General features: G+C 36.7%; 2 protein-coding genes and 1 pseudogene across 2 annotated transcripts; 2 read left to right on the top strand and 1 right to left on the bottom strand.

Moving 5' to 3' along the window:
• Positions 1-5,255: 5,255 nt before the first annotated feature.
• Positions 5,256-5,774, bottom strand: LOC145566623 (uncharacterized). The gene has a single exon (XM_081625982.1). The coding sequence runs from the start codon at positions 5,772-5,774 to the stop codon at positions 5,256-5,258; it is 519 nt and encodes a 172-aa protein (XP_081482108.1).
• Positions 5,775-10,505: 4,731 nt separating this feature from the next.
• On the top strand, positions 10,506-11,677 carry LOC145566621 (DNA topoisomerase 6 subunit A-like). The gene is made up of 2 exons (XM_081625981.1): positions 10,506-10,618; positions 11,092-11,677. The coding sequence occupies exons 1-2, from the start codon at positions 10,506-10,508 to the stop codon at positions 11,675-11,677; spliced, it is 699 nt and encodes a 232-aa protein (XP_081482107.1).
• On the top strand, positions 11,674-16,478 carry LOC145566620 (uncharacterized; annotated as a pseudogene).
• The last annotated feature ends 8,120 nt before the right edge of the window (positions 16,479-24,598 follow it).

The raw sequence follows: 24,598 nt of genomic DNA, 5'->3' as shown, positions 1-24,598 counted from the left end.
TACCGGCACTATCTCTTATGATAACACCTGTTGTTGCTGAATTGTTTTTGAGTGACCCGTCGAAATTAAGTTTGAAAGAGTTTGAAGGAGGGGCCTCCCAGGCGACTTGGAGAGGAACGGGGTTTGTGGGTAAGTAGTGAGAATTGGTTTGGGATGGGGATTGGCATAGGAGATCCCGAGCTAAAAAAAGGTATCTATGAGAGTGCGACACTTCCACTCCTCAAGCGCGAAATGCGCTCGGTGGAAAGTTCGAGGGATATCTAAAGTGTCATTTCTAAAAATTATGGAATTACGTTCTTTCCAAATGCTCCATACTAGAAAAATAAATTTAGTGAGCATAGAGTTATTATTTCTAAGGTTGTTTAAAATGGAAAACAAATTCCCTATTGGAAGTGTACTTCCTAACCAATTTACAGTTATAGGGTGTTGCCAAATTTCTTTTGATCTCTTGCATCCAATAAATAAGTGATCAATTGTCTTTGGGTAGGAATTACAGAGGGCGCATTCTCCAAAAGGAATAATTCCCCTTTTTTGGAGCATGTCCCTAACCCCAAGACTGCCATGCAACATTTGCCATAAGAAAATTTGGATCTTAGGGGGAATATCTAGTTTCCATATCCAACGATGAGGCCATTTAGGCATATCGTGATTAAGATTGTGCGCTATCCATGTAGTCGACTTGACAGAGAATTGTCCCGAAGGGGTGGGGCCCCATACTGGTGTGTCTGTCATTTGTATAAGGCAAAGGGATGCCCATAATAAGAGTAACAATATGATTCGGCAACACGGTAGCAAGCTTGGGTTTGTCCCATTGTCTATTTGGAAGTATAAAATCTGCAACTCTTAAGTCGATATCCACTTGATGTCCTTGTAAGCATAAAATTTCCAAGAGGCTCCCATTAGTAGCCCAATTATCTATCCAAAACTAAATGTCCTTTCCACTGCCTATTTTCCATCGAATTCCTTTTCGTAATATTTCTCTTTGGGCAAGGATACCTTTCCATATATGAGAATCTTTTTGATGATGCTTGTATTCGAAAAAAGAAGAATTACGAAGATATTTATCCTTAATCACCCTAACCCAGAGATTAGAAGGGTCGGAGAGAATTTTCCACCCTAGTTTTGCTAGGAAGGCTTTATTAAGAGGTAGCGTCCGTCGTAAGCCTAGCCCCCCGAGGTTTTTAGGTCTACATATTTTATTCCATGATATTAGTGGGCTCCCATTCTTATCTTTTTGTTGTCCCCAAACAAAGTTTCTATGTAAGGAGTCTAGATTTTTAGCAACCTCTACATGTAGGAGAGAGGAGGAGCAAAGATACGAGGGTAGCACTTATAAATTACTTTGAATTAATGTGTGACGACCTGCTTTAGAAAGAAAGCCTGCTTCCCAATGTCGTATTCTGCTTTGAGTAGTATCAATTTTTTTTTAAAGGGTATATAAGAGCTAAAAAATACTCCTAAGTATTTTCCAAGTGAAGAATTTGGGGTCATGTTAAAGTGTGCTGCGAGGCCTGGACGTCGCCTGTTATCTATTTGTCGGGAAAATATTATAGAAGACTTATGAAAATTCACAAGTTGACCTGACATACTACAAAATTTATCAAGAACTCTTTTCAGATTATTGAAAGCAGATGTTGTAGCTTTACAGAGTACTAGACTGTCGTCTGCAAAGAGAAGACAAGGAATATTAATAGATCGGGGCGTAATCTTGAAGCCTATTCCGGACTTATGATTCTTACTTTCGATGGATAATTTGCGGATAAGGACTTCCATACACAAGATAAAAAGGTAAGGAGACAGGGGGTCCCCCTACCTCAGCCCTCGTGTCGGTTTAAACCAATATGTAGTCTCGCCGTTAATTTTAAGGGAGTAGGATACTTTGGTCACGCATTCGCAGATCAAATGAATCCACCTAGAGGGAGATCCGAAGGCAGTAAGGGTTGCCCAAAGAAAGTCCTATTCAATTCTGTCGTATGCTTTTTCCATATCCAGTTTTAGAGCGCACCAACCTGTCTTATTTTTAGATTTATGAAAGGCGTTTAAGATTTCTTGTACTATCAGAATGTTATCATGAATAGAGCGAGCTGGGGTGAAAGCATTCTGAAGGGGGCTAACTGATTTTCGCAGGATGGGGGCACAGGCAAGCGACTAAGATTTTTGAAATAGCCTTGTAGACTGTATTAACCAAACTGATTGGCCGAAAATGACTTGGATTTTCGGGAATTTCTGTTTTTTGTATTAAGGTGATAATGGTATGATTTAGGGCAGGAGGAAAGCAATCGTGAAAAAAGAAGCTTTGAACTGCAATAGTAATATCCTTTTCGATTATCGACCAATAAGACTGGAAAATTTTTGCCCCAAAGTCGTCAGAACCTGGGGCTTTATTAGGATTCATTTCAAAAAAAAGCTTCTTTAATTTCTTCCTTTGAAATAGGAGCTAAAAGCATGTTGCAATCATCATTTGTGGTAATTGGTTCAATGAAAGAGAGATCAATATGTCTTGTGTTTATAATGTCAAACTTGAATCTTCCCCGAAAGGAGTCAAGTAGCAATTTGTGAATTTCTTCACAAGATTCTACCCAGTCATTAGTCGGCGATTTTAGTCTATAGATTGAAGTAAATGCTAATTTTTTCCTCATCTTGTTATGGAAGAAGCGGGTGTTTCTATCTCCTTGGGATAGCCAAGTTTTACGGGATAATTTTCCAAAATGGTTTTGCCCAAACAGAAGGAGTTTTTCCCTTTGACGGATCATGCGATTGAGATGACTGACTAGAATAGGGTTAAAAGTTTGAGAGTGTAGGGAGCTCTCTAGGGTAGCTACCTTTTCAGCGTTGCGCAATAATTTGTTATTATTGTTCTCATATTTTTTCCCTGCCCAAAATTTTAGTTGGTTTTTAACACGGCCTAGTTTTTGTTGGATCCTATAGAATCTTGATCCATGGATTGGATGTGGCTAATGCTTTTTTACTAGATCATGGGATTCTTTGTCAAGCGTCCATTGATTTTGGAAACGAAATAGACGTTTTGGAGTGTAGTGATCATTATAGTGAGAATCGAAAATTAGCGGCGCATGATCTGAGATTGTAAAAGCGTTGAATCGAACTTGGCTTTTTGGAAAAGAACGGAGGAAGAGTTGACTACAAACAACCCTATCCAATTTTTCATATATCACATTACTATTAGTACTTTGTTTCCAAGAAAAGGAATTTTGAGAGCTTGGAATATCTATGGCAGAAGTAGTAGCTAGGAACTTGGGAAGACGTTGCATTTGGTGGGGTAAAAAGGGTCTTCCACCAACTTTATCTCCTGCACACAACATCTCATTAAAGTCCCCTAATACTAACCATGGAATACTGACATTATAGCTAAACAATGTGAGATATTCCCAAAAGTTTCCTTTGTCAACCTCTTGAGCTGGTCCGTAGATCCCCGTAATTAAGAAATTCTAATTTAAAGGCTTGAAATTAATATTTAAGTGTGCACACCTATCAGTCAAATTAGTTTGATTTATAGCTATCTTTTCCTCATTCCAACATACTCAAATACCCCCAGAATGTCCTGTAGGTTCTATAACCAGTTTATGATCAAAATGTAAGGACATAAGAATTCTTCTGCTATTACTCGCATTTGTCATTGTTTCCAAAACAAAAATAATATCTGGTTTGTGTTTATTCTTAAGATGTATTAATTCTGCCAAAGCTTTCGTCCTTTTCCCTCCTCGAATATTCCAGCGTAGAACTCTCATACGGATGATATAATTGTCGAGTAATGGGCCTTTGCCCCATAGTATCCATAGCGAGTGTCAAGCACTCGGTTCTATAGGGGTTTTGAAACCCTGTCACTATAGTTATTGTTTTTACATTTACAATTTTGATGTACATAAAATAGATAGCCAGAAGCAAAAGTAAAAAAAACAAATATAACAAGCAAAAATCTGTTTTACATAAGACGTATAAGTTTGTGTAGTCCTGGGACGAGAAGAACAAACCAAGTAAGCATAGACAAAATTACTGAAGCATGAACATTAACAGAATTAAAAATGTAGTCACCAAAAGTTGGAGATAAAATACCCATGACTGAAGTATAAGAGATAAGATAAAGGTGCTATCATATTAAAATAACATCATAAATACCCATAGTAAAAACATCCCTATACAAATACAAACGTAAAAAGAAATAGACAAGAGGAATGTAAATACTACAAGTATGTTCCAGCAAAATAAAAAGGTCAGTAGGTAAGCTAATGGAGTAGGAACCATTGTACAATATATCCCAAGTACTTCGGCAAAAATAAGGGTCAGTAGGTAACAAGGGAACAATTATTATGTAACGCTGATTAAGATAAGAGTAAAGACTAGCATAAATAGAGTAGGAAAGGAATAATTGGGAATAAATCATCTGGCATAAATAATCTATGAAACAATAAGCATCAGAAGCAATAGTAAAAAGAATAGAACAATAGAGAAGTATGTAACCAAAAGAAACAAAATACATTAAATATATAAAAAAAGTCATTACAAGACTTACAAAAGTGAGGATCAGCAAGCATATATGCATTAAAGATACATCTGATCCTTCTAAAATAAGAGAAGAAACTTAAAAAAACGAAAAAGAAAAGGGGGGGGGGGATATAACATTAAGCATTGGAATCTCACACCCAGACAAAAGTGCATCAAGCACAAACCCTTAGTCATAATTTATAACAGAGTTAGGGGAGCAGGAATCCCCATCATCTCTCTTCCTCCTTTTGGAGTTGTCAGATTTTGTTGGCTCAAGGGAAGGAGAAGAGAAACTCATATCTGCATCAAAGTTGATATCAGGGTTGTGATGAATTATTCCTAGGGAATTGAAAAATCTTCATCAAGATCATCCTCTTCAAGAGTGGTATTAGGACCTTCAGGGGGGGAGGATTAACAGTGATTTTATCCCCAAAAGTAACCTGAAACTCTCCCAGGGTAGCAAAAGCATTGCTAATTGGGACAATAGGAGTGTCCTCATGCAAGGAGTGGCTAGAGGAGGATGCCGGAGAAAGATGAGCTCCAGGAGGAAGGAGGTTGGTGTTAGAAGGACCAGCTTTGTAAGAGAGAAAGGAATTGTTCACTCTAGGGCTAGGTCCAAAGGAGGTGCCTCGCCTAGCCCTGCCACCTCTATTGAAAAAACAGGGCCTCGCTCTACGTTGAGCTTTAACATGAATCCAATCGGACTCAGGAAGAGAGGGCTGGTCACCCCCTTGATCGAGGTTACTAGCCTCCAACTAAACTACAATGAGATCAAGACAAGTAGCAGGTTTGTTTGGGCAAGATTTTAGAGTGTGGTCCTTGTTACCACAAAGAGGGCAAACTTCGTGAACCCCCTCATAAGAGAGATAGAAAAGAATATCCTTCTCCTCAGTTTTCATAGAGAGAGTACAAGGAACAGGTTTGGAAATATCAATGTTGAGACACACCCTAGAAAACTGAGCTTTATCATCATTTTTGAGAGTGTAAGTATCAAGCTTGATCAAGGAACCAATGCTAGAAGTGAGGGAAGCACAATGATCCCATGACCAATATTCGGTGGGGAGAAAAGGGATTTTAACCCATTGATCAACATGAGTAATACCTCTATTAAAAGGTTGGAAGTTAGGCTCCCAAGGAATGAGAACAAAATTTAAACCCTGTACAAACCAGGGTCTACGAGCCCAGACTTCCTCTCTGTCAATCGAGTTGGAGAATTTGACAATGAACCAAACATTGGCTAGATATCTAATAGAGACCTCCCCATGCAGTTCCATTCTCTAACTAATCTAGAAGTGATAGCAGCGTAAGGAACAAACTCCCCCCATATTTTAGCATACAAAATTTTGGCTCTATGGTCAGCTTTAGTAGCTTCAGAAAGAGTTGGAGCAGAGACCGTTACGCTGGCACGAACGGGATTTAAAACTGACGGTGAAGAAGGATATGCACCGTCTGCAGAAGGGGAAGGGGGATGAACACTAGAATGGTTACCTTCCACAGAGTTGCTGGTATGGGATTGAGGGGGCTTCACAATTAGAGCTATCCAGGAGGTTAGTTCTACGTTCGCTAAGTCTAGATTCGGAAGCAGGAATGGAAGTAGAAGGACAGTTTGATGTAAGAATAGAGGCATAGCTAGGAGGAGGAATATCTGACATTAAACTTAGCCTAAGGAACAGAGAAAAGAGAAGAGAGAAAACAAAGATTGCTAGTGAGACACAGTAGGAATACCAGGAAGAAGACAGAGAATTGCAAGATGAAATGCATCGCAACAACAAGGGGTTTATATAGGGAAGGTGAACCTTTCCCCAAGCAAAAATTATTTCACTTTGGTAAATAGGCCAATTAAAATAAAAGATAAAATTATCACCACAAAATGATCCCTTAACAAGACACATAAAGCACATAGGAAGTTCAAAAACCAGGAAAATCATTGAGAAAATTAAAAAAAATCATTAAATTAATTATAGGTAAGGGAGATGGATAATAAAGCTTAGCAAATATATTCATGCAAACACGCAAAGGGATATGAAGGGGCTTCCCTGAGAGCTGACTTTGCACAGCTGTAGCACCGATCAAGGTTGCTTGAGAAAAATGGGTGATTTCTCCATGGTTGGAAATTATCACTTCTATGGATAGACCCAGATCAAAGAGTATCTCATAAAAATTTCACCATATCTCGAGACATAGGTGCTGCAGAAGATCATCAATTGTTGATTTCTTGGTAATAGAGGATCTTAAAAATTGAATTAAGTTGCAAAGGTGATTAGCTTTAGTAATAAAGATAGGGGGATTCATTAATTGACCAATTGATGGGCTTAAAATGAAATGATTGCTTAGAGTAATCAGATTTTGGGAGATGGATGGTGGAGTAGGTGCATGGCTCTTAGGAAGAGGAAGCAGCTGATGTTTCTTAGTGGGTTTAGCAAGATGAAATTGGGGTTTTCTTAGGGTGAGTAAGGTTTTACTTTATTTTTCTCTCTCTAGAATTCTTTTTGCATCTCATGGTTCATGTAGTTGTTATTCTTCTATATACGAAGTTGTATTTCTAAAAGTATGGATGTATAAGAAAGAAAATACAAATACGATTATGAAGTAGTAAAGGGGCCAAAGAATAATTCCTATTCACTACACCCCCCTTTAGCCAACAATACCTACACCCCCCTTGAAATTACCGTAAAACCCTTACCCCCACTAACCACACCCCACTAACCGCACTAGTTAGAACTTGCAGTTAATTCTCCATTTTTCTTCAACACCATATTCTCTCTCTTCAAATACTCAAAATCGCTACAATTCAAGAAAAAAAATCTTCAAAATTACTGCAAATTGCATCAAAACATCTAAAAATGTCTGACATTCGAGATGAAGTTCGTCAATCGCAACTAAATTCTGAAAAAGAAGAGTTAGAATTTGTTCATTTAAGTAGAAATTTGAATGTAAAACCTAGATTTTATATTTTTTTTGCGTTTTGATATTTTAAAACAAACTCTACTATAATTAAACTTATTTTTGTGCAAAATAGACTAAAATCTACTATATTTGGTGGTATTTTTAATTAGTAGAAATGAAACAGAGAAGAACACTTCGAAGGTTCCGTCGGAGAAGACGATTGCTGAACAAATGTTCATTTTCAGTAAATGTTCATTTTCAATTTGATAGATGTTCATTATGATACTAGTATATGATCATTTACATTCTTACCTTACATCTACTAGGGTTCATTCTTGAGAGAATATTACCCTAATATTCTCGAGAGAATATTGATAGATGCTAATTCGAATTTGATACATAGATGTTCATTTGGATATGTGTATATTATTCACACATATGTTAATGTATGTTCATTCACATGTCTAAAAATGTTCAAAAATAAATCACATATTGCTCATTCATCATCAACCTTTGATGGTTCTATTTTAAAATATGATTTTATTTTAAAAAATGTTCACAAAATAAATCACATATTGTCACTTACATTAATTGTGATATATATATGCTCATGTTATTTGTGATAATTTGTTCATTTAAATAAAACAGAATGTACATTTTGGTTTTGCCAATTGAACATTTATTAAATTTGTAATATCAATATAATGTTTATGCATATACATTGATTTACAACCACAATATATATTGTAGTTATGTTCTATATAGAGTGAAACACACATTGCAATAATTTAGAGATGGAAACTCTGAACCTATATTTATATGGAGATAATGCCATCAATTATATTGAAAGAAATGAACAACATAGTAATTGGTGGGAATCATATTTTGATAGAAGTATGTTGAACCACAAGTAAGTTAATTTAACATATAGCATAATGTTCATTTTCATAACAACGAATACATACATTGACATTGTAATTTGTTTGACTTACAGATACACCAAATCAAGAAGCTGAGAATACAATACATTGCGCTCAATTGATGCTATTTGGATTAAACAGAAGCTAGAGGCAATAGAAAAGGAGCAAGAAGATTTATGGAAGCTTGTATTACTACAAATTTTATTCTTTCGGTTATTTGATCATTTATGGATTTCTAAATGATCAAGTACATTAATATTCATATTTTTTTTTAATTCATTAGTGCTTGTTATATGTATATCACTGGAATGGAAATGTTCATTATCAAGAAGTTATATGTTCAATTACGTAACAGTTATAACGAAATACAATAAAATGTTCATAACCAAAAAGACAAATGTGCAGTGTCAAAACAAAACATGTTCAATTACATATCACTTATCAGAAAAAAAAAAAATTAGGTTGGAACAAATATATGTTAGTTGTTTCAATCCAAATTCTTACTTATTATTATTTGCCAACCTATTCGCTACATTAGGTAAAAAAGAAAAGCTAACAACCTATTATACTTAGAAGAATAGCTACCACGTTGAACAGTTTGAACATCTCTTGGAACACTTGGAGGAACTTGAAAATTTATTTATTGGAACACTTGGACGTAATTGAACCTTTTTTCTTGGCACACTTAAAGAAACTTGGACATCACTTGGAGCACTTGAAGGAACTTGGCCTTTTCTTGGAGCACGCACTTGAACAATACTAAATTCTTTCTTAAAAGCATATTCATTGTACCTTCCATAAGCTTTTTGTTCAGAATTAAAATCTGTAAAAAATAACTCTGATTTAGTTGCTTCTTCTTACAAAAATTTCATTACTAGCACCCACTGCACAAGTTTTTAAAAATGAACATAATCAATAACAGATATGTACAAATACAAAACAGTACCTATATAAATGATCATTTAGCATTATCAATTTGATCAAAATAATAAAATAAATAAAGTACTAAATATTTAAAATATAATTAAAACATCTATAACAGAACATTATTTTGAATCATAATGATCATTTAGAATTATGAAACTGATCAAAATTGTAAAAATACTAAAAAAACACGAAAACGTATATAAAAAATATAATCAATCACATAAAACAAATCACAATCAGCAATCATTAAACTAAAAACAGCAAACAAACTTGAATTATAAAGCATACTGATCAAAATAAGAGACAAAATTTATTAAAATAAAACTTCAATTCACTTGAATTATAACACCAAACCAAATTGAACTAAAACAGAGGCTAAATTGATTAAAAAAAACTTGAAAAATCAAATAAAATCAGCAAACAATTTAAAGCAAAACAACTAACAAAATTGAATCAAACAATTGACCAGCAAGCATTAATCGAAATCAAAGACAAAATTGATCAAAATTGAACTAAATTAAATTGAATAGTAGCAACAAACATTAATCGAAATTATAAAACAACTCACACTAATCAACGGATGAATCAAACAATCGACTAGAAGTAGGAAAAATAAATTCACAATCACGATCAAATTCGGCAATTGAAGAATGCAACACTTCATTATCACAATCAACAACTCCAATCAATGATTCATCCATGAATAAGAGGGAAAAAACATGATCGAAAGAGAAATAATGTTGAAGAAGAGAGAGAAAATGCCAAAAAAAAAACTAACGTAAAACAGAAAAATTAGTTTTGAATCATATATATAAATGCCTTGAGAGATAAGCAAAGAAAATAATAAGAAAAAGGAAAAAAAAAAGAAAAAGGAAACAGAAAAAAAAATAGAAAAAGAAAACAGAAAAAAAAAAAAAAAAAAAAACAAAAAAACAAACCTAGAAACAAGAGTAAAACGATGTAGTATCATGGGGGGAGTAGGCAGAATTGGCTAAAGGGGGTTGTAGGTAAAAATTTTCAGCCAAAGAATGTCAAAGGCTCAAAGTCCAACTACTATAAAAACCCTAAATCAAATTAATTATGGAGTAAGAAAAGGAAAGTCATATACTCCTTGCCGTCAGATTGTAGAGAAAATCAAATCAAGAAAAAAGGATAGTGGATGAGAGAGAAATTAAGAAAAAAAAAATCAGCAGAAATATAGGAATTCTTTCCTTATGAAAAAAAGAATTCATAAGGAAATTTGATGATGTTCAGGAAATTAGTCGGGAAGATATGATTGATGCGATTGATGTATGGGTTCAAGAGCATCAAGAGGAGGATAAAACTATGCGACTTCCACGTAGGTACAGATCTAATGATGCTGTGTTTGATACATCTCTTAACAGGTTTGTTTATGATGGAAACTTGAGAGCTATCTCTGATAAAACCGCGTGTTTTATTTTTAGGGGGTGTTTGGTATGACATTTTTCAATTAAAGAAACGGATTCATGTAACAGTTGTTGTTACTTGCTGTTTGGTTTGTGATGTGGGGAAACAAATACCATTACTTTGTGGTAACAGATTATTCTAATTCGTTTCCGCTCAAACACCTAAGGAAATAATTACCGTTTCCAACAAAGCTAGCTCTCCTACTTCAATAAATAAATAATAATAATACCGAACAATAAATAAAAATAACACTTTTAATTACCGTTTCCCCTTCTTATCAAAATCCTTTCCATTCCATTTCCATATTTCTTACCAAACACCCCCTTAGTCTTTTGAGAATTATTAGAGAGTTGTTGGTAAAAGACAGTAGTTCATGCACCCCTCGTAAGTTCTATTATTTCATTAAGAATGATGCATCCTGTGGACATAGAGATGATGCGACACCGAGTGCTATCAATGATTGCTTGATTGATTTATGCTGTGTATTTAAGTGTACAAGGAAATCTTTGAAATTGAATTATGCGCCTTCTAGTTGTGTTTTTGGTGGATGTATTCAATATGAAGAAATTGATATCAATGGTGAAAAACAAGTGACAAATTGTTTTGGGATGTCGAGGTCTTATCGTTTGCATTTGGATCATATTCACGACGTTCAAACTCCAAACTCTTGTCCTGCTAATTTTATATTAATTGTTGAAAAGCTCGCTGTTCTTGAAACCTTAATAGAAGAGGAGTTTTTTCGTAGATTTCCTTGTATTTTGGTTACTGGTTGTGGCCAACCTGATGATCAGTGTCGAAGGTTTGTCAAAATGTTACATGATACGTTACGTATCCCTATTTGTGCCTTGGTTGATTTTAATGCTTACGGGATTGAAATATTGAGATCTTATAAAGTAGGTTCAATCAAGTTAGCATATGAAAACTTCAGATTAACAGTTCCAGATTTGAAGTTTATTGGACTCTCTGGTAAGGACTGCGAGACTACAATATTCGGAGGAGTAAGCTCACGGCCATGACTACGGAAGAGTTACAAAAGGCAAAATCTTTGAGACTTGAAAAGTGGCTCGAAGATACAGAAGATATTTTCGATTCGATTTCATGTAATATTGATTGGGAAAAGAGAGCTGATATTGAAATTTTAGATATTGAGAAGGGTTTTTTCTTTCTTGTTCAAGAATATCTTCCTAAGAAGGTGAAAGAAGTCTTGAGCAAATGATATCTATTTATTTAGAAGGTTAAGTATTATAGAAAAATTGAAAATGTATAGAATCAATTGCTGAGTTTGTAATGGAAAAGTTTATGTTCAATATCAAATCATTTACATTATATATACTGCCTCTATTTTCCTTCAACATTTTTTTGCATTGGCCGATCTTTGTTTATTAGGAGTGTTATTTTTATCATTCTTTATACTTCTCTAGGGACTTGATTAGCGGTGCCTTGTTTAAAACCTGACTAATTGTATGTTTCAACTTAATTAAGGGCACATACAGGTTGTATTATGAAAGGGATGAAGAAGGAAAGCAATTTCCAGTGTTATGTATGTCGTCGATTGGCAAATTTAAATGAGGATTTTATATCAAACAAGTCTCCTTTTTCCGGGTTTCTTTATTTTGCCTGTATGCCTTGTACTTGCTCTGACTAATTGGCGAATTGTTTTTTCTGTGTGAGGTGTCTCCTGATCACTGCCATATTGCTTATACTATGTATGACAAAGACAACGATTTTTTCAAGTTGAACTGGTGCTTTGTGTGATAAGCCACAGGCTGATTGGGTTTCGAACTTGGCATGGACCAAGAATGGGCAGTCACAGTTTTATGTTGTCACTGATCACTACAAAAGGCCTTGCAAGTTCGTACTTTTTGCTTACATCTGAAGTATATTTCTGTTGATGTACCTGTATGGTTGAAGTGCTGAGCATAGTAGATATTGTTTTTGTTTCTTTTCTGTTAGGTTGTATTGTAGTATCCTTGGATCAAATGATGACGATGTCTTGCTTCTTGAAGAGCCAAAGGAGGATGTCTATGTTAGCATTTGACACACTAAAGATTTTTAATTTGTGACTGTATATATATTCTCAACTACAGCTTCAAAGGTATCACTTTCAGCTCATCTCACCATCTTCTGGGGTAATATGTACCATGGATGTGGTGTCTTAATCAATATTTCTCATTGACCTCCAGGTGTTTTTGACAGATTCTGCCAACCCTTTGTCAGGGATGACATTAGTTTGGGATGGTGAGCCGTTTGTCCATTGTGTTGTTGAGCATCATCGAGGATACCTATATCTGTTCACAGATGCTGCAAAGGAAGGACAGCCAGTTGATAATCATTATCTTCTTCGCTCACCTGTTGACATTGTTCCTGGTAATAGAGTGTGGGAGGTATGTGAGGTTTCTGGCTGATGCTAACTTTATGCTTTCTGCCTCCACAGACATCATGTTTCTCTTTGTAGCTTCATCTCCTCCAATGTAATTTGACAACATTGAGATGAATTCTCTCATATATCAAGGGCTTTATCTCAAATTCCATCTTTCAAACCTTAATTATTCCTCATTGTGGCCTCTGTGTGGTATTTTAGTCAATAAGCTACACGTGCCTCGTTTTAGGTACTTAGTCTAATTCTCTATTTTTAAATGCATTCAATTGGAAGTCTCTTGCATAGGCTGGAATTTAATTTGGCAGTCACTGTTTTATGTTGTCACTTATGAATACAGCCTTGTCATAACTCCTTTTTATTGACCATTCAATGCAGACTATATTTGCTGATGATCCAGATATGGCCATTGTTGATGTTGATTTTAGTGACACGCACTTGGTACTTATTTTGAGGGAAGGTCAGACACTAAGGCTATGTACCGTTCCTCTACCTTTGCCCACTAATAACGTAAGCCTGAGTTCAGAATTTTATTCATATAATATCCTTTTGTTGTTGAGTTATTCTTATCTAAGAAACAAGTTGGAAAAGGTAGAAATGTATTTAGCTTTTAGAGGGGTAAATCATATACTGCTATCTATGTCATAATAGAAGGAATGTAACAATCTTGTCCAGTTGTTGAATTTTGGGAAGTGGATACTCATTTTCTCTATACCCTGGATTGTTTCTATGAAAAAACTATAAGTCATTATAGCAATAATTTTGGTGTTTGCTTATAGTGACTTTTTAAGCTTTCCGGCTCTCTCCTAATTCATTTTTAGTTTCCAGTGACGTTTTTTTAGTGATTACTCAGGTATATTTGGCAATTCTTCAATATTTATTCCTTTAGATTTGCTCCTCTTCATTTATGCAGCAGTTCGTCTGGTGGAGCACAGTCCACGTTTCCTTCCTTTGCCGCAGCACATCTTTGAAATTTTACCCGGGCCAAATTATGATTTCAATTCATCCACAGTTCGCTTTACAGTTTCTTCTCCACTGGTATGTAATTGTTTAATCTATGCATTCAATGGGACATTTTTCTTTGTATATTCTGGGACTTGCCTGTCTTGCATCTATTTCTAGTCTAAGACTTAATATTTATGATTTTCGGATTACAGTGAACTGATTTATAAGTCTGAGGCTCCGAGCTCCCACACCCACCCCCCCCCCCCCCTTCCTTTTGTTTTATTATTTTGCAAAAGTTTAACATTGTTAGGATAAGCTGTGTACTTCACCCCCTTCCCTGCCCATGTTGATATTTCATAGGGATAGAGCACTTTATTCGGGAATCTTAGATCTTATCAGATGCCTTACACTTTGTTCTGTCTTCTCTTTGTGCTTTATAGTTGCTTATGTTCTGCTGTAAATCTTGTAATTCTTCTTTTACTTTATCAAAGTACTTACTTGCAAGTCAGCTAGTTCTAATAACCTTTAGCAACTTCTTCTATCTAACAGATTCCTGATACTGTGGTTGACTATGATCTTATGAGTGACAAGTGGAATATTATTCAACAGCAAAATCTGCTTCATGAGAGGACAAGAATTCTATACGGAAAATCCTCTACTTCACTAAATGACAGATCACCAAGTTCCCTTCGTTTTGATCCTGAGGAAAATAAACAAAAGGATGATGAAAATCTTTGGAATGACCTTTCTGACTTTTATGCTTGTGAACATCATAATGTCTGTTCACATTATGGGATCATGATACCATTAACTGTCATTTATTCACCCAGAAACAAAAAAGGAAATCAGAACCCTGCATTATTCCATGGACATGGAGCTTATGGCGAACTGTTAGACAAACGATGGTGCAGTGAACTTAAAAGCCTTCTTGATCGTGGCTGGCTTATTGCATATGCAGATGTTAGGTATGTTGGGACTTTTTTTAGCATCTTAAATTCTAACTTTGTTATTCAACTGACTCCTTACTGTAATTGTATATTTTGCTCTTTTCAGAGGTGGAGGTGGCAGAGGTAAGAAGTGGCACCATGATGGGAAACGCACTATGAAATCAAACTCCAATCAAGACTTTCTATGTTGTGGCAGATTCCTGGTTGAGGAAAATATTGTGGATGAGAACAGGCTTGCTGCCTGGGGTTATAGTGCTGGAGGACTTTTAGTTGCTTCAGCTGTTAATGCTTCCCCAGAGTTATTCCGTGCTGCAGTGTTGAAGGTTATTTTTGTTCTTTTATTTCGTTTTATTTCCCCATCCCGTACCATTTATCTTACCGTGTTGGTTTAGGGGGTGGGAAAGTATAGATATGTATGCATTCCAGCATTTGTGCATGAAAAGGTCAAATAGGTGAATGTGACTAGATTAATGTATGCTGGCATCTTACTATCCATCTGCAGTCCTGCTAGGACCTTGATCACAAATAACACTTAAACTATTTCATGTAAGTCTAGTTATATTAAGCTTTGATTTAAGATAGTTCTCACTAGCCCAGATAAAATTAGCCAGATATTGAAGAGAGATACTTGTTTATATCTCGTTGAAAAATAGAAGTAAATAATTATCTCTTTTAGAAATAATGAAAAAAAATGTTTATATTGAAGATAGATATTACTACGTGGAAAAGGAAGACTTGGGGGATTTTGCTAAAATGCTGATGCCTTGCTATAAAATAACTAGTTTGATTGCATATTTATTTCGTAGTATAATTGTTTATGCTCTGTGGAACAAACTGCAGTAGGGAAGGGATCGCCTTTGCCAAGCACGATGTTGCTTACAGTTTGATTGCTAATTCTCTTCAGGTTCCGTTCTTGGATCCAACAACCACCCTTCTGCATCCTATACTACCCCTGACTCCAGTTGATTATATGTCGAAGATTTTCAAGCAATGCAGGATTACTGTCCTTGCAATAATATTAGAAATGACGCAGTTTATCCAGCTGTCTTGATTACCTCATGTTTCTGCACAAGGTAACTTTTTCTCCTGTCTTATTTCTTTTGTTTATTTTCTTTTTGTCTGTAGAAATAATGAAATATTGATTCAGTTCGTCAATCACAACTACACGAGCTTTAAGACAATGCTTAGTGTTCTGATGTTTGTTCCATGAATTTTAAACTAATTCAAAAGTAGGAAAATCTAGCCTAGAGCTCTAATCTACTCTGCTGTATCGAAGTAGTAACATGTTTGTGAGTCAGTCAATCAGATGCATAATAAATAAACACTAACCCTTTTATTTGGAATACCTTATTCCTACCCCAAAAAACCAGATTTGGAGTATGGGAAGCTGCAAAATGGGCTGCACGTGTCCGAGAATGAACAGTATATGACCCTGCTTGCCCTATTCTGCTTAACTTAACAACCGAGATAGTTGAAGAGAACAGGTACATGAGAAGTAAGGAATTGGCCTTGGAGACTGCATTCCTTATGAAGATGATGGAGTCATAGCTGTTCATCATGCTTCAGCAAATTATATAATAGTTTTATATAGGCAGGCAAAGAAAACGAGACGGATTTTCTTGATGTGTTCCTGTTTTCTGGAAGAGTGGTCGAAACCTGATCTACTGAAGCAAAAGTGTCACAGGATTTCCTGCACTATTATTTAGCTCCCTTGGTTTTCTCATGTCTTGTTTCACGGTACATATTTAAGTCCCAGTTGATCCCATGGTTTTTTTGGATTAAAAAGTCCACTGTAAGTGTTTATGTTACAAAACCACTCTCTTATATATTGAACATTTGACCTAGAATTAGTTTGATCTCCGGAAAGTGTTTTATCATTGCTGGACCAAAATCAAGCGTACAAAGGCAAGATTTAGCGACTCGTGGTCCCTTTCATTGGTCATTATTATTATTGAACACTGCATATATGATTACAATCCTACTTTTCTCCTGTAATTTAAATATACTGTATGAAAAGATGATCGTGTTGGTAGATTCACTTTTTATTTTATTTTTTTTTAAAAAAAAACTTAAAAAAAAAGAAATGGGGTTTGTTCTTTTCATAATTGGAGCTCTTAATACTTAATAGCAGTGGGATCCTTATGATATTGCCTATTTCCGGAAGAATGATACCCCTAAAAAGCTGTTATGTAAGAGTTCACACTGTACAAATTCGTTAAATACCATAGATTTAGTTATAATAACATACCCTTGAATATAAAATTTACGTTCATGATATAATAGGCTCTTCAAAATGCAAACCACGTATTTTTTGTTCTTTCGTTCGGGGGAATTGTTTCCATAATGCCATCCACGGTCCACCCATTTAGGTCTCAAAAATTCACAGTAACTCCAGCAGCAATCTAAACCAAGATCTGTTACAAAATGTAGCAACCCTTGCCCCATTAACATAAAAATGGCTCCTTATTTTCAGATGGCTTAGATTAAGAGTCAAAATTTCTCAGAGATAGTAGCTTCTATAGTTAGAGACAACGCTGAGTCTCGATCGATCTTTCAAACTAACAATTATGAACAGTACAGTCGACCGAATGCTTAACCTACATAGAGATCATAACATTTCAACTACAGAGAATGGGTCAAGGTCTTCAGGTTGATGGTACTAAAAGCAGAACACACGGTGCGCTTACAGAAATCTTAAGCTATCCAGAACCAGAACAACCAACATGACAGAATAAATCTTGGTTCACACACACACAAATCACATTCATAACCACTATGCATATATATGCTTCACCCTGCATAATGTAAATAAGACTAAAAATGAAAATAAATAAATTGATCCTGGAAAACGACATAGAAGATTTGGTAGGAGTGACTGTGACACTAACTACCATTACAACTCAATAATACTAGTAAGGAGTAGTATTTAATTTCAGGTACGACATTCAATATGCTAAATTGATCTGGTCTCTAAGAAAATATATAATTAACCAGGCAGTGGCAGTAGCAGTAGCAGTAGCAGTAGCCGTGAATTGAGGAGAAAGATGGATCAAATCCAGTCCTGGTTTTCCAATTTCTGAGGAATATACTCCTTCCAAATATAGGGCCTGAATGGGAAGGGGTAGCGGTTTGGGTGTAGTTTGGAGTGAATAGAACCCAAGCAGTTCTGGTAGAATCGAAATTTTTTGAAATACTGCACTTCACGAGGCCACTTCCCCTGCTGCTCTAGAAACTCACATATGATATCATAGTCAGATATAGCTTTAGCATTAGCAGAAGAGCTATCATCATCAGAAGGCCTTACTCCAGCCCACTTGATATTGACGACATCCACAAGGCCAGAACCTAGATCAGCACAGTCGTTCCAACCATAGTGTTGGGAAACCTCTCGAGGAGGGTGTTATACTAATAAGCAATAAAACAGAAATAACTTATCTCTTGATGCGTGAACCAAACTGACAATAGCCGCGTCGTGGAGAACCACTGACCTAAAAGACGATTCCGCGCTACCTCCCGGTGCAGTAGACAATTGCGGTCGCCCTCCAGGATAAGCACGGCGCCGGAGTTTATGTGCACTCACAAACCCGACTGGAACTCAGAATACTTGCCCAGAAAACAGAACAGAAAGAACATGTATTTAGATAAGTTTAGAGAAGAGAGAAGACTGATTGTGTTGTGTGTTTTGGCTAAGAAAACCACCTTTTGGCTAAGAAAACCACCTTTTGTCTAAGAAAAACGGAAAGCATGAAAGGTGGGAAGAATCTGGCCAAGAAAACGACCAGATTAATCTGGTCAGTCAACAACTGAGGCAAGAAACAAGGAATTAATCAGTCAGCTACAATCAAGGAATTAATGGCTGATTAATTCTCACAACAGTCAGAAAAGAATAAACCCAACAGACAAAAAAGGAATATTCTGTTTAACAAAGAAAAGGGAAATAAAATTTCTCCAAAAAGATAACAAGGACCCACGCCCGCGCATCGCATTCCCCAAGACCCCAAGTCCCGAGGCCCGAGCCCGACCCGACCCGGCTCGGCTCGGCGCGCGCGCGCGCGTGTGTGTGTGTGGAGTAACACACACCTCCAACTCACTCAACTAAGTAGTGCTAAAGCACTACATTATAAAAACAAGGAAAAACCTTCCTCCCCAATCAATGTGGGACTTTTCCCCTTCCATTTATTTCTCTCTCTCTTTCTCTCTTATTTTTCCCAACACTCTTGTTTTATATCAAGAACTTCCAACAATCCCCCACAGGTTCGAAGATATGAAAAAGAAAGAAAGGAAAAATGAATTCTGGGCAAAACAAAACAATTGCATAAGTGTCAATGTCTCGCGACTTGAATTAACACATAGTGGACATCAAGCTATGATCCCTCACCTAACAAGTGACCTTCGTCTTGAACTCAATAGGGAGTTAGGGACCCGTCACTTTGAGCCACACAATTGAACATGTATAATATTCTGAAATTCCGCGAATAAAGATGACGCATTATACTGGCCATACGTCCAGCCTGGATGCTCATAGGTGTTCTAGAGTATAAGCCCACGAAATACTCATAGGAAGCGGCCACACTTCCACACCTAAGTAGGTGAACTCCATCAAGTGTGAGCTACAACACACCTCCAAAAATATGGATATGGGTTCATTAAGAGCCGTATGCTCAACCTCCTTCTCATATGTAGCTAAGCACAAAACAAACATCTAGAGATGGACAAATAAAATGAAAATGTGCTTCCGAATTATTACATAACGTTCCCCTTTGAACTCATAGTGAGTAGGAGTTCATTATTTCACAATTCATACAACGGGCTTTAGCCCCATCTCTTCCGATGTTTCCAAAACTAGTTTTTTACATAGGCCTTTAGTTAACGGATCCGCAATGTTCTTTTCGGACTTAACATAGTCCAGTGATATCACCCCTTCAGACAACAAATTTCTGACGGCTTTATGCCTCAGACGGATGTGTCTCTTCTTCCCATTATAGGCATGGTTGTGTGCAACAGCAATAGCAGCTTGCGAATCACAATGAAGTGCAACTGAAGGAGCTGGCTTCCCCCACAGTGGAATATCTGCAAGCATGTTCCTCAACCATTCTGCCTCATGACCTGCCAATTCAAGAGCAATAAACTCAGATTCCATAGTAGACATAGCAGTACAAGATTGCTTACAAGATTTCCAGGATACGGCTCCACCCCCAAGGGTGAAGACATAGCCACTAGTGGAGTTAACTTCATCATTATCGGATACCCAGTTGGCATCACAAAAACCCTCCAAAACTCCAGGAAATTTGGAGTAGTGCAAACCCCAATCCATAGTACCCTTAAGGTACCTAAGCAACCTCCTTAGAGCAATCCAATGATCACTGCTTGGATTATGAGTGTACCTGCTCAACCTACTAACAGAATAAGCAATGTCAGGTCTAGTGTAGTTCATAAGAAACATAACACTACCAATAATTCTAGCATATTCAGACTGATTAACTGGATTACCATTATTTTTCTTTAAGTGGAAACTTGGGTCATAGGGAGTCTTAACTGGATCGACATTAAATGAGTCAAACTTTTTAAGAAGTTTTTCAACATAGTGTGACTGATTAAGACAGATGCCATTTGGAGTCCTCTTGATTTTTACTCCCAAAATCACATCTGCCTCACCCATGTCTTTCATTTCAAAATTCGAACTCAAAAACTGTTTTGTCTCATTTACACGATCCAAGTTAGTCCCAAAAATCAACATATCATCCACATAAAGACAAATAATTACACACCCATGACTATCATGCTTAAAATAAACACAAGAGTCACCTTCATTAACATGAAAACCATTACCAGTCATAGTCTTATCGAATTTGTCATGCCATTGCTTTGGAGCTTGTTTAAGCCCATACAATGACTTGACTAACTTACAAACCTTCTCCTCTTGTCCTGGAACAACGAACCCTTCAGGTTGGACCATGTAAATCTCCTCATCCAAGTCACCATTCAAAAATGCAGTTTTGACATCCATTTGATGAACAACAAGACCAAAAATGCAAGCAAGAGCAATTAAAGTCCTAATGGTTGCAATTTTAGTAACAGGGGAGTAAGTATCAAAATAATCAATGCCAAACTTTTGAGTAAAACCCCTTACCACTATCCTTGCCTTATACTTGTCTATGGATCCATCGGCCTTTAATTTTTTCCGAAAGATCCATTTACAAGTAATGGGCTTACAACCTCTAGGAAGTTCAACCAATTCCCAAGTGTTATTATTGAGAATTGATTGTAATTCACTATCAATTGCTTCTTTCCAAAATACAGCATCAACTGACCTCATTGCCTCATCATAGGTTCTTGGATCATCTTCCAAAACAAAAATATGCACAAAATCATCATCAATTAAGGAAGATTCAGATAAATAAGAAGTAATAAAATCAGGACCAAAACTATTTTCCTTTCTTGCCCTTTTGCTTCTCCTTGGCTCCAAAACAGAATCATCGTTAGTAATAGGAGCATTAGCAATAGGTAAACTAACAGAACTACTAGCATGCAATTCACTATCATTAGAAGGAGACATTTTCAAAGGAAAAATGTTCTCAAAGAACTCAGCATCTCTTGCTTCAATGATATGACCACCTGCATAAGAATTGTTAGCACCTTTAACAAAGAAACGATAAGCTGCACTTTGATAAGCATAGCCAATAAAAATAGCATCAACAGTTTTGGGACCAATCTTATCCCTCTTGAAGCTAGGTATGCCTACTTTTGCTAGGCACCCCCACACTTTCAAGTATTTCAGGTTTGGCGCTCGACCTTTCCATATTTCGTATGGAGTCTTGTCAAGCTTCTTGTGAGGAACCCTGTTCAAAACATGACAAGCAGAAAGAATAGCCTCCCCCCACATGTTATTAGGAAGCCCAGAACTAATAAGCATAGAATTCATCATATTCTTTAAAGTTCTATTTTTCCTTTCAGCTATACCGTTTTGTTCGGGTGAATAGGGAGCCGTCGTCTCATGAACAATGCCAAGTTGCTCACAAAATGCCTTAAGAGTGTCAGGGCTGTACTCCCCACCCCTGTCACTCCTAACCCTCTTGATCTTTTTGTCCAACTGGTTTTCTACCTCAGCTTTATATTTGAGGAACATTTCCTCAGCTTCGTCCTTAGACCTGAGAAGATAAACCATACAAAAACGTGAACAATCATCAACAAAAGTAATATAATACTTTTTACCCCCTCTACTTTCGTGATTATTAAAATCACCTAAGTCACTATGAACAAGTTCTAGTACTTCAGTCTGTCTATCTACTGATTTAAATGGCTTCTTAGTAAATTTGGCTTCAACACAAACTTGACATTTCGAAAAATCAGTTTTAGAAAAACTTGGAATCAAATTTAAGTGTTTAAGCCTTTTAACAGAATCAAAATTAACGTGACCTAATCTAGCATGCCATAAATCAATAGACTCAGCAATATAAGCAGAAGAAGTACTAGCATTCTTATTCATAGTGTCAATTTTAACATCAAGAGTAAAAAGCCCCCCATTACAAAAGCCCTTCCCCACAAATTCCCCATTGCGAGTAAGAACTAATCTATCAGAATCAAAGGAGAGCTTCAGTCCAGCTTTCATGAGCAAACTGCCAGAAATTAAATTCCTGCGCATTTCTGGAACATGCAAAACATTAGTGAGAGTAAGCAATTTTCCAGAAGTGAGAGCGAGAACGATCTTCCCTTTGCCTTGGATAGAAGCAGAAGCTGAGTTGCCCATGAAGACATTTTCACCTTCAACCTTGTCATAGGTAGTGAACATGTCCTTGTTGGCGCAGATGTGCCTGGTAGCTCCAGTGTCAACAATCCACTCAGCAGCATTACCTGTAAAGTTAGCTTCTAAAACAACAGCAACAATAACGTCAGAATCCTCAATAAGATTTGCTTGACTTTGCCCATTCTTCTTCTTGACCCTGCAATCTCTAGCCCTGTGACCAGTCAAACCACACTCATAACAGATTCCCTTAAACTTGTACTTCTGAATTTTCCCATTAGGCTTAAGGTTACTGTTTTTGGCTTTGGACTGGTTGTTTGATTTGGGTTCAACAAGGTTGGCTTTGGCACAAGAAGAGGAAGGGAAAACAGAAGGGGTTTTGTCTTTGATACGGTTTTCCTCCTCAATTTTGAGGTGGGCAGCAAGTTCCTCTAAGGTTAGGTCTTTCTTTTTGTGCATGAGTTGGTTACGAAAATCCTTCCAAGAGGGAGGGAGTTTCTCAATAAGAACAATAGCAAGGGTAGTATCACAAATAGACAGACCTTCAGCAGCCATATTAATACAAATACTCTCATAAGCATGAATCTGATCAATAATAGGCTTATCATCAACAACTTGAAAACTTAACCACTTACTAACACAATAACGTTTAGTACCAGCATCATCAGTTCCATATTTTTTCTCTAAAGCATCCCAAATATCCTTAGCATGATAGAAACCCATATAAATATCCAACAGACTATTCGACATATAATGCAACAACATGCCCTTACAAGTTCTATCATCCTTAGAAAACTTAATCTCAGATTCAGACAAATCATCTTTATCAATAGGTTCAACAATATCATCAAGAACATATGCAACATCAATCTGCTCCAAATAAAAATGCATCCTAACAGCCCAACGTTTATAATTCTTTCCATCAAGAGGTTCTAGTTTAGACATATCAGGAACAAGGAATTTGGAAGCCATAGTCGTCTTTTAGATTGTTATACTAATAAGCAATAAAACAGAAATAACTTATCTCTTGATGCGTGAACCAAACTAACAATAGCCGCGTCGTGGAGAACCACTGACCTAAAAGACGATTCCGCGCTACCTCCCGGTGCAGTAGACAATTGCGGTCGCCCTCCAGGATAAGCACGGCGCCGGAGTTTATGTGCACTCACAAACCCGACTGTAACTCAGAATACTTGCCCAGAAAACAGAACAGAAAGAACATGTATTTAGATAAGTTTAGAGAAGAGAGAAGACTGATTGTGTTGTGTGTTTTGGCTAAGAAAACCACCGAATATTTATAGGGTGAAGAGGAAAAACGGAAAGCATGAAAGGTGGGAAGAATCTGGCCAAGAAAACGACCAGATTAATCTGGTCAGTCAACAACTGAGGCAAGAAACAAGGAATTAATCAGTCAGCTACAATCAAGGAATTAATGGCTGATTAATTCTCACAACAGTCAGAAAAGAATAAACCCAACAGACAAAAAAGGAATATTCTGTTTAACAAAGAAAAGGGAAATAAAATTTCTCCAAAAAGATAACAAGGACCCACGCCCGCGCATCGCATTCCCCAAGACCCCAAGTCCCGAGGCACGAGCCCGACCCGGCTCGGCGCGCGCGCGTGTGTGTGTGGAGTAACACACACCTCCAACTCACTCAACTAAGTAGTGCTAAAGCACTACAATATAAAAACAAGGAAAAACCTTCCTCCCCAATCAATGTGGGACTTTTCCCCTTCCATTTATTTCTCTCTCTCTTTCTCTCTTATTTTTCCCAACACTCTTGTTTTATATCAAGAACTTCCAACAGAGGGGTGTCTAGGAAGGTTAAAAGATCAAGCTCGTGAACATCTGCGAACGCAATGATAGGCACTTGAGAACCGATGCTTTTCCTAAGCATCCTAAGCAACCAGTAAGAGAACTTGTCCC

The sequence above is a fragment of the Chenopodium album genome, chromosome 11 (assembly GCF_948465745.1).
Source record: "Chenopodium album chromosome 11, dcCheAlbu1.1, whole genome shotgun sequence".
NCBI classification, from domain to species: domain Eukaryota; kingdom Viridiplantae; phylum Streptophyta; class Magnoliopsida; order Caryophyllales; family Amaranthaceae; genus Chenopodium; species Chenopodium album.
Note: the sequence above shows the minus strand (reverse complement) of the source record. Positions and strands in the feature narration are given on the sequence as shown.

What these genes read in the sequence shown, in the direction of transcription:
- LOC145566623 (XM_081625982.1), bottom strand. Translation starts at nt 5,774, where the DNA reads ATGGAACTGCATGGGGAGGTCTCTATTAGATATCTAGCCAATGTTTGG.
- LOC145566621 (XM_081625981.1), top strand. Translation starts at nt 10,506, where the DNA reads ATGATTGATGCGATTGATGTATGGGTTCAAGAGCATCAAGAGGAGGAT. An exon ending in TTTGATACATCTCTTAACAG is followed by an intron (nt 10,619 to 11,091) that starts GTTTGTTTATGA and finishes CTGTGGACATAG; the next exon opens with AGATGATGCGACACCGAGTG.